Below are 11,400 nucleotides of genomic sequence, written 5' to 3' on the forward strand. Positions count from 1 at the left end.
TTCTTCTTTCTTCTTCTTCTTTCTCTTCTTCTCCTTTATCTTTTCTGAGACAGGGTCATGCTATATAGTTTAGGTTAGCCTTGAACTCACTATGTAGCCCGTGCTGGCCTTGAACATTGGCAGACCTTCTGCCTCAAACTCCTGGGTGCTTGGAATACAGACATATACCACTACTGCCAGATATAGCTCAGCTTCTAATGTATTTATTGAAGTCTGTGATTTTGAGAACTCCTGCAGACTTCTTAAAATACTACTTGTAACAGTCTAATGGTGTTTAGGGAAGCACAGAAAGAGAGGCAAACTGTGGTTTCTGGTCAACACCGACTTTCTTTTTATTATCTATACCATTATCCTAAAATCACAGAATGAAATAAATACAGAGATGATAGTGAGCATTCTTTTCCTCCTGATGTTAATGGAATTAAGGTTCATGTGAAGTTGCTATATGTCTTATGAGTACAGAAATTTCTTACTTTGTTCCCTCAATATTCTTCCTGTCTAAAAATATTTTTAGGAGTTAATGTTAATTTTCTTTGCAATTGTCTCATTTAAATGCCTAAATAATATGATGAACTCGGTGTGTTACATATATCCTTCAGCTTTAGCAAACAGGAATATCATTTCCAAGATTTAAAGTAATGCCCTACCATTCTTCACAAAGAATGTCTTTGATAGGCAGATGTAATGAGAGTAAAGTGATGATACTAAGCATTTACCTCTTGATAGGGTCTACATATTATGATTCTCCATAAGAGATCCTATGTAACATAATAAAACAATTCTTAAAACTTTAAGGTTGAAATTTGCAGCTAATATTTCCAGCCACAATGATATAAAAGTGGAAATCATTGATCGAAGTATTGAAAACATATATACATGGTGGTTACACACCATGTTCTTGAAAAATCATGTGTCAATAATGAAAAACAAAAATGTCTAGAGAAAAGGAAACATGGAAATGCAACATTCCAAATTTTATGAGATGCAAGAAAAACAATTTTAAGTGAAAATTTTACATCAATAAGTACCTGTTATCAGTAAGTGCTCCTGACCAATGAGATGGCCATAAAGACTTCCAAGAAAGGGTGGTCTCACTGTACTAGGGTCAAAGGATACATAGCAGAACATTGGGAAGTATTGTGGCCACCAGAGAAACTGTTAAAGTTGACTTTAAAAAAAAGAAAATATGAGCTGGTCTCCTCTCTGGAAGCTAATTTGTCTGGGATATAAAAATCTTGAGGTTAATGTGGAGGTAAACAAAGTATAAAGGAACTCTCTAGTTCCCTGGGGGCTTATACTTAATGTAACTAAAACTGCAGCCCCTCTAACTTTAAAATTTGTTACCTGATAAGTTATATTTTGTAATAGTTTAAAAAGTGAAAAGTAACTCTTACAGTTGGAAAAATCCCAAAACCTAGCTCAGGTTACTCTACCCCTCCCTGTGTCAGCAGGAGTGATGGGTGGAGAACTAGCCAATATTAGGGGTGGGCAGCAGGTGACAGCTGGAGGACAACAAATGTTATGTCCCCAAAAGGTAGACTACATAGGTCTAAGGGCTGCCCTTCAACAAACTGCCAAGACCTAGAATATGATTCCATACTCATAATTATCAACATCCCAGCCACTGCAGACCAAGACAAAGGGGCAGCTCAAATATAGAGATTAGGTACAGATGTCAAAGGAGCAGATGCTGTAGGCAGGCTTGTCCTTAGAGTTGACTTTAACTCACCTCAACCAAAGGCTACTTCAACCATAGATCCTAACTCAGAGAAAAATGATCCTAAAAAATAAAAATAGTTAAAATAAAGAATCTAAGATAGACCTTAGACATTGAGACAGGATATAAGGGGATGGATAACTGGGGTGAGTGGATAAAAGTTTCAGTGCAGACTATTTAACAAAAGTGACTTCTAGGTCCAGAGATATAGCATAGCAGTACAGCTTCTGTCTGAAAAGTGCAAGGTTGTAAATTTGATTCCTGGTACAAAAAAAAAAGTGACTGCTATAACCCAGACACAGGAGGCAATTTTCCTTTTTAGGATGGGATACTGGTCCTGATAAAATGCTTTGTGTGTTACCCTCATGTTAGGAAAAAGAAACAAGATTGTTAAGAGTCTGTTTCTGCTATTACTGTGATACAGGAAATGAATCCAAAGGAGGTCCATCCCTTCTCCATACGGAATGTGAATTACTCCTCTTGATTCTTTAGGCAGAAAGAACAATTCACTAAACTTGCAGGACACTGGGCTACCTGCACCCACATCCTAAATGCCACTGGTGGGCAAAGTACCTATGCATCTCTTATAATTCCCCAGGCTGATGTCTGGTGGTTTGTTCAAAAAGGAAAGTCTGGAGTTTGCTAGCACTAAATTTGACCAGGATGTGTGTGTTCGTCCCACTGGCCATTCCCTTAACACTGGCCTTCTGTCAGCTCTCAAAACAAGAGGACTTCTCCAACTTGAAGACCCTTCCTGGGATCCTCCAACCCACATGTATATATTGATTCAATCAAGGTGCTCAGAGGAGTGCCCAGTGCATATAAGGCGTGAAATCAGACATCTGCTAGATTTGAGTCAGTACTCTTCTGGTGGTGCACTAGTCACAAAAATGTAAATTAGATTGATTATGTATTATAAGCAACAGAGATGTATCAACTGTATGAGAGATGCCCTAGAAGGAGCATCCAGCCAGCAAAATGCCATCAGTGAGATGCCCTGCAAAAATAGTTATGCTAGATATGATACAAAGAAAAGGTGTTGATGTAATGTTCGGTAGTAAATGTGTCATTCCCAATAATACAGCTCCCCACCTGGAACTATCACTAAAAGATGTTACAAGGATTTACAGTGTTGGCCAATAAACTGTTAGTAAGTGTTAAAATTATTGATCCATTCATCAGGTAGTTAAAAGAGATGGTTTAAAAATAAAAAGAGATGGTAACCTCAATTTTCACTTCTCTTATAATTGTACTGGGAGTCTTAACTATAGTGTGGTGCTATGTTATCCCTTGCATGCAAAGACTAGGACTGAGACTGATTAAAACAATAATAAATATGTTTTAAAAACAAAATGTCTAAATAAAATTAAGATTAAAATGAGACCAAAAAAGTTTAAAAAAGAGAGTTTGTAAGAAAAGTGTAAGTGGTCCATTTTTTCAAGATAAAATAATCAACAGTGATTAAATATTTACTGAAAGTTTTCTAACTGCTTGATAGAGTTTATGCACTTAGAGAGACTCTGGGCAAGTGGAACATTGAGGGAAAGATATAAATAATGAGTAAGGGAATCTTGGTAAAAGGTAGGCACAAGCACAGCAATAACAGCATGGTCCAAGGGCACCTGAAATATCTTCTCAAAAACATCTGCATCTGCAAATTAAAAATAGACAGTACAGTGAAGACACACAAACTCAAACTGAGAAGAAGACCAGGGAACTCGTGGGCATCATTTGGAAAGATTGTCCCTCCCCCAGTTCTCAGCCTATTGAAAAACTGGGGGAAGTTCTTCCTCCATGGTAGGGTGATGAAGGGTTTGCTGTGACTGTTCTGTCTGTGTGTCTATCAAACACCTAGGCATACAAAAATGACCACGTTAAACTCTCCCTTTTGCTGTTCCAAAAAAGTGATGCCCTTTTGCACTATTTCTATTTACTGTAGTATTAGAAGTCATAGTTAGATCAAGTGGAAAGAGAAAGTCATGAAAGACATCTGAATCTCACTGAGTTGACTTTGGAAATGTTGTAATATCATGTAGGCAAAACCACAAACACTGCACCAAATGACTACTAGAAATAAAAGCCATACTCAATGAAGTTGAGGGATGCAAAATTAATATACATTTAAGTAGCTTTCCCGATAGTGACAGTGATTTCATTTTCAGATAAATTAAGGAAACAAATATGAAACCATAGAATTACTCAAAAAATAGTGAAAATCCCCATGACATTTGCCTGCATGATATCTTGGGATATGACCACCCCCCCCCACCCAGCAAATCACAGACATGAAAAGCAGAAAGAAGTTGATGGGATCGCATCAAACTAAAGGCTTCTACACAACAAATGAAACGATGAATGTAGTGATAAGAAAACCTACAGAATGAATTTTGATTCCTGACTGGATAATATGGCAAGATTAAAATAGGAGGAAATTGGATTTCTCATTGCTAAAACAAGAAGGAGTCAATATGCTCTTCAAGTCTACCTATTGTATGTGGATAAAAACCTCTGTACAAGTAGAGGTTAATAAATAGATGAAAGATTTATACCAAGTGCTGCCTAATTTTGTCTGACTTCTCTCACGTTTTGAATCCACAATGCAACATGATTCTACTATTAATTTTTGCTTCCTTCTTATTTAACCTGATCATAGGATGAAGATAAAGCACAATAATTTGATAAAGCTTTTGAGCTCTTTTTTCCAGATTATCAAAATTGATGATTCTTTGCAAAACAGAACGTGATACTCTTATGTTGTCTTTGGGTCAATCAGGATGAGATTTTTTCAATGCCTGCCTAGATAAATTCAGTGGCCCTCCTCGGCCTAAAGCAGCTATACAAAGATGAACCTTTGGCTACTTTGTGTCCCTTGAAAACACCAGATGAGAATATCAAAGGATAAAGGAAATAAAGATAGGAAGAAGGAGACAAATAAAATCGTAACTTAAAAACTGAACCTTTAAGAAGTCTGCAACTTCAATGCATACTCAAACTTTCTCAGTGTTGTCTGTATCTGTGCACCATAGGTTTGTTTATGATGCTTTTCTCCCAGCCTCATCTTACCCAAAATCCATTAAAGACAATATAAATCTATAAATTAGCTTAGTTGAAAAGGTAAAACAGAGAAATGTAACATTAAAAACATATTCAAAGTTTTTAAAGAAATGTTTTGTCTCCTCTTTTGGGAAACACCTGGAAACACGACTTTCTTCTACAAAATAGGGCATCTTTCACCTGTAAAATGAGCTATTGTCTGCCTGTCAATGGACTAACAATTTTCCTGCTGCAGACCATAATATGGCTCTCTTGAAGAACTGTGCTCAATTTTCTTTGAGTATATATTTTATTGTGCTTAATAAACCTCCCTTTACCTTCCTAATTAAAAAAAGATGAGAATTTACCTAAATAGATACTGCCATAGTTACCTCTGTCATTGCTGAGACAAAATAGCTGACTCCCAAAGTTAAAGGAGGAAAATATTTATGTTAGCTCACAGATTATGGAGGTTTTAGCCCACAGTCAGCAGGCTCCAAAGCTGGGTGGTATAGCAGAGGGGCATAACAGAGGAGAAACAGTCCACAGCAGAGCAGGCAGGAGGCAGAAAAGCAGAATAGCAATCAGGCATCAGGAAGCACATCTGCCTCATATCCCATCCAAGCTACAAGCCATTTGGTTGGTGACTCACACCCATGGTGGGGCTTCCTATTATCCAAACCCAGAATTATGCTATACCAATCAGTGGACTAATTTATTGCCACACACCCTTAATCCTGGTATCATATAATCTAATTATATAATCCAGCCAGCTCACAAATGTTCTTCCTATGAGCATATGAAAATTTGAGGGACATCCAGATCCAAACCATAACATTCTGCACCTGGCCACCAAAATATGCTTGTGTATTGCTTTATACAAAAGACATTTAGTCCATCTCTAAGAGTTTCAGTATTGCTCAAAAGCATAAGCCCAAACTCTGCTCTGAGATTTAAGGCAAACTCTTAGCTGTGAGCCCATGTACAAATGAAAAATATTAAAAACCTCTAACATACAATGGCATGAGATAAACATTCCCATTTCAATGAGGAGGTTAGGAAGGAATAGGACCAAAGCAAGTTCAAAATCTAGCAGGGGAACCATTTAATTCTGTATTTCTATGCCCAGAATCTAGATCAATCTGTGATAAGATGTGAACTCCAAAGAGCTTGGGTGACTCTTCCCCTATAGTACTGCAGATGGTAGTATCTCCCCTGGTTTTTCTCATGGGCTGGGTTTGCTCACTCCTTGGAGTTTTCCTCAGATGATTCATGTTCCTGGTTTTTCCAACCTGCTGGCTTCTCCACTAATCCTTCAGCTTCACGTTCACAGCTTCATACACTGTCCTCTCAGGAGCACACTGCATGACCTCTCAGGGCTTCTTCTGCAATGTGGGTGGAAGCCTGCCTGACCCCACAACTCTTTCTGTGTGCACCTAAACCCAGCACCACATGGATGATGTCAAGGTCTGCTGCCATCTGGAGTGGTAGCCTGCTCTCTTTTCCATACTGATCCAGTGCTTAAATCACTGGACACTGTGCACACAGTGCGAGGGGCGGGAGGGCTCTAGGCCATCACCATTCTAGAGCATGGTGCTCTGGTGCTGTCTTCTTAAAGAGAAGTATTTCATCTTTGCATCCTTGAGGCTGCAAAGACTTGAGTTCTTCTGATCCTTGTGATGTCCTCAGGCCATCTTTTCTATTGTCCTCCACCAAAACATTTGGCTTTTTTTGCTAATCTTTTCAACAAACAAGTTTTCTTCTGTTCCATCTTTGTAGGCTACACCTTTACTGTGGTTTCTTTTTTGCCAATCAAAACCTTTTTTACAATCAAAACCTTTCCAACCTCTTCCTACAAGGCAGTTCCAAAGATTCCTGAACCACATGGTCAAGTATAGTCACAGAAACTATTCAACTCTCAGCACCAAATTCTGTTTTATTTACTTTTCTCATTGTTGAGACAAGATACCTATCAGTTGAAAGTTAAAGAGGAAATATTTATTTCATCCCACAATTCGTAGAGATTTCAGCCAAAAGTTGGCTGGTTCCAAGGCAGTGTGGATTGGCAGAGTGGTAGTACAAAGAAACACCAGTGCAGAGCAGAGCATGCAGGATGCAGAGAAGGAGCAAAACAAGGAAGCACCAAACAGGGAGCCTGCCTTTCACTTTTATCATATGCAGGCTACAAGCCATTCAGGTGGTGTTCCAACACCCAGAGTGAGGCTTCTGATTCTCCACACCCAGAACTATGCTAAACCAATCTGTGGACTAATTTATTGCCATACACACTAAATTCCAGTATCACTCCCTAGGTCCAGCCAGCCACCAAAAATCCCACTTATGGGCACATGAAGATTTAGGGGTAGGGGCATCTACTTTCAAGCCATAACATCACACAATATTTTTCCATGAAACTCTAAAATTAACCCTATTGTAAGCAAAATAGAGAAAGAAGGACACGAAAAAGGTAAAATATCATTGTAAAACAAGAATTGCCAATTTGACTGTCAAAGGAATTGATGCAAGATGACTGCAGTGTAATGTATGTTCATCTATAACCTGACCATAGCTTACAAGCCATGTATGATTTGGATTCTATTTTTTATTGGAATCATTTTAATCTCATTTTAAAAATAAAATTTATATTTTTCCAATACGCTCTTGCTACAAAATCCTCCTTTCGATTCTCTAAGTAATCTTAGCAGATGACCTTAAACTTGTTATTCTACATAGGTAAAGTGGTCTCACCATATATTTTCTTATCTTTTTCATTCTCATCATTCTAAAATCAGTTCAAATAATTTCTCCTAAAACACTCTTTGCCTCTCATACCAATTCCATATTCCAGAACATATCTGGCCAATTATTGCATTTTATGTTGTAAGCACTTGCTGCTTTCTAGATTATCTTAGTCTAATTTTGTATGGTTAGAATTTTGTTCACTCATTGTGCATTCTGTGTGAATCAGAAAAGTTTCTTCCTCTCTATTATTCTTGCAAAGAAAAATGTCTGGAAAATAGCACTTTGTAAATACTTGGTGAAAATTGATCCAATAGAGTAAAGTAATGAAAAAATTAGTGAATTTAGGATGTATATCTTGTCTACCCAACATTTGTTCTACTTTGATATTTACCATAGTTACTTTTGAAATTCAAGTTAGCCATCCCAAGAGTTTATTGGAAAACAAATGAAGAGGTTGTTAGTACTTGAAGTGTTGGCTACTGATTAAAGAGAATGACCATAGGGAACAGGATGATGGAGTTGATAAATCTTTCCACCATTTTTCCCTACAAAGAAACTTATACCAGAATAATTCTGTTCTCACATATGAGAGTTATGATGTTCTTCCATTCCGTTCATGGGCTATGTGTCTCACCAGCTTTATTCTTCTGCAGTAAGAAGCGGCATGAGTCCTGCTGAAGGCCACTGTCTCAATCTTTCAGGCATCTGCAGAAGAACCACCTGCAAACTAATCGAAGATGAAATTGGTGCCTGCCGGAGAAGATGGAAATGCTGTCGACCTTGGTGGGTTCTACTTCCTGTTCCAACACCTGTGGTCTTTTCAGACTATGTAGAACCACGTAAACCCAGGTTGAAATGAAATCATGAAAAGCATCAAAAGTAGAGTTCTCTGTCTTTAAGAACAACAAACATTCAGGTTAAATATTTCCAGTTCCTTTACCAGCTTTCATTACGAATATCAATAAAAGCAAACAACAAATAAATAAATAAATATTGATTTCAAATACGCCCCGATGTTATTGCTTTATGAATTTTAAAAACTGTAACAGAATCTTTAAGAAACAATTTTTCTGTGTTGTCACAGAAAGACCAAAATTCAAACAATAAAGTTACGATAATGAAGATAGAATTATACAAAACTTAATTAAATATGTAGAAAGAGAACAGGGAAATAACAAAAATGTACAGGAGTTCTAGGTTATATCAGAATAGAGGGATAGATGTAGGGAGAAAGAAGGAAAAGATGGGATAAAACCAGCACAAAAATGTTGGTATAATAGGTAAAGATTTTTAATTCTTTGATGGTTAATAAAAAAGAGATGAAAATAAAGAGAGAGAAAGTAGGGGGAGATTCAAGAAGAAAGTAATTTCTGTGATCAAATGCCTGAATGTTAGGTATTGTAAAAGTTCAAACCCAACCAAGAGATTTTCAGGTTTTCTTCATATGAACAAACATCATAATCATTTAGAGATAATCTCTATTTAATGCAGTAGACAAATTATTTTCCTCCAATGAAGTGAAACATTTTAGGGTAAAAATATAGTCACCTTTTTGAAGTAAAAGCTGTGAATATCCACTCCAAGTTTGGATGTTCCATTAATCCTGCAGGCAGACTCATTTTCTTCTCTTTTTCATGAAGTTTCATTTGCCTTTGCTGACTATGACAAATCCTCAGTTGTACATCAGGATTCATGCTGACTCTTGGAACCAGCCTTACTTTACATCATTCACAAGATTTTGTGGACTGTAAACATACAATTGGACTCACTTTCTTTCCACCTAGAATGCAATGTTTATGAAATACCTAGTTTATTTTTAAATTATCAGAGTGTGGCTATTTTACACATTAATTAGGGACAACCTTGACTAAAGTTGGGGGGAGAGCTTAAATATAGTGGAGGTAGGCCACAGATTAAGACTAAGAGTGTACATGGGGAGAGATCTTAATTATTTCCTCTCATTCTTCTCTGATTCCCTCCTCTGCACTCTCAGAACAGAGCTAAGCCCCACAGCCGAGATGCTCTTGTTTCAAAAGGGCTCCCGTTTCTGTTGGACACAGATAATAAACTGAGTTCTTTCCAGCTTCTCATTGCTTATCCATACCTGGACTTTACAAAATTGGGGACACAACTATTCTAAACTCCCACAAATGCTCCTCAGTCTAAAGTTAAAGAACAGAGGCTCACTCAGGCTATCTTGATTATTGGACACAACACTCGACTTAATAATTCAATATGTTGACTAGTTTTCATGAGAAACGTGTGTGTGTGTGTGCACAGACTACTAGCATTTTAATTCAGAATTGATAAAGATGTGACAAATAGGGAAGCTATCCTCACACAATAAATGTTACCATCTAAACTTAGGTGTAATCTTTCTCTTCTGCAGTGCCACAAAAATGAACGGTGCATGATCTCAAATACAGAGTCTAACTACTGTTTACATTAATAACAATGTCAAATTTCAAGTGACCATAATTTGGTGGGACTCATTCTAAACTGTTCTGTCTCATTAGTCCATATGTTTAACATTATAGCAAAGCTAAACTCCAAGGTGTCTTTCTTTTCACCTTATAGGGAGCCATGGGGATGTGCCCAAACTTTGTTGACTCTTTCATGTCTCGAAATCTTTCCTGCGTATCTAAAAGCTAAAGCTAAATGCTCTACCAATTACAGGAAGTTTTAGAAACAGGGGCCACGGGTATAACTCAGTGGCATAGCACCTACCCAGCAAGCTCAAGGTCCTGAGTTCAATTCCCGATAACAACAACAACAAAAACACTCCAGACGTTCATACATTCAATGTTGTTTTGCAGAAGTCTGATACTTCTAGCCTTTGCATCACAAAACTTTTAGAAGCACATTATCAGTTTCTACAAGTAATAAAATCTGTTATGATTTTTGTTGATATTGTATTTAATATATAGCTTATTCTTTGGAGAATTGACATTTTTACTATAACCAGCCTTCTATTCCATCCACTCTTTTACTTCTTTAATTCTTTCCTTTACAGTTTGATACTGGTTGTGTACAAATACTGCAAACATTTTTCTGGATGTTCTATAATTATTTTATGCTTTTAAACTTATTTTATAATGTGTTTTTCTCAATATTCAGTTGCTCATTGGTTAAATATTGTGATACCATTGACTATTCTATAGTGTTTCCTATAAAGTTACTAAAATCAATTGTTACTCTAATGATAATTATGGAAGATTTTAACAATTTTTCCATAAAAAACGACACTGTCCTCTGTGAATAAAGATAATTTTCTTTATTTACATTTCAATAAATATGTCTTTACACCTATGCATGTTATTTCTTTTTCTGGTTTTATGATACTATACAATACATGTTGAACTGACTAGGCATGAAAATCTTAGCTTTTTCCTTTAATAAGAGGAAACTCATTCAAATCTTCACCATTGAGTATCATGGTGCTTAAGATTTTGCATAGCTACTACCAGTAGGATGAGAACTTTCTCATTATCTATGTTTCTGAGTTTTGAATTATAAGTGGATGTTTTATTATATTTATGTTGTCAACTGTTTATACTTTCATTAGTCTCTTGATAAACTAAGTTACATTGCATTTCTAGGTAGTACACCATTTATTTATACTTTTGAAACATTAATATATAAAATTTGCTAAAATTTTATGAACAACTTTGAAGTTTATAAGAGAGTGTTCATTTTATTTGGTTCAGTTTTAGTCATTTTATATTCATGCAGGTTTTGCCTGGTTTCTCATGTAGATTGGGGTACAAGTGGTTTCTGTGAGTCAACATTCATTGAGAAGCATTTCCTCCACCTTTTAATTTCTGAAAAAAATTTGCAACATTGGTGTCCTTATCCTTAAATGTTTTAAGGGATTATTTTCCCAGTGACAACACTACATTTTAAATTTC

General features: G+C 36.5%; 1 protein-coding gene across 1 annotated transcript; it reads left to right on the forward strand.

Moving 5' to 3' along the window:
- Positions 1 to 8,108: 8,108 nt before the first annotated feature.
- On the forward strand, positions 8,109 to 8,417 carry LOC102020076 (beta-defensin 109-like). Its single transcript, XM_005373910.1, has one exon. The coding sequence runs from the start codon at positions 8,109 to 8,111 to the stop codon at positions 8,349 to 8,351; it is 243 nt and encodes an 80-aa protein (XP_005373967.1). The 3' UTR covers positions 8,352 to 8,417.
- The last annotated feature ends 2,983 nt before the right edge of the window (positions 8,418 to 11,400 follow it).

This window comes from Chinchilla lanigera, unplaced genomic scaffold (genome assembly GCF_000276665.1).
Source record: "Chinchilla lanigera isolate Chin_1 unplaced genomic scaffold, ChiLan1.0 scaffold00002, whole genome shotgun sequence".
NCBI classification, from domain to species: Eukaryota; Metazoa; Chordata; class Mammalia; order Rodentia; family Chinchillidae; genus Chinchilla; species Chinchilla lanigera.

Coding starts and splice junctions, on each gene's coding strand:
- LOC102020076 (XM_005373910.1), top strand. CDS start 8,109: ATGGGCTATGTGTCTCACCAGCTTTATTCTTCTGCAGTAAGAAGCGGC.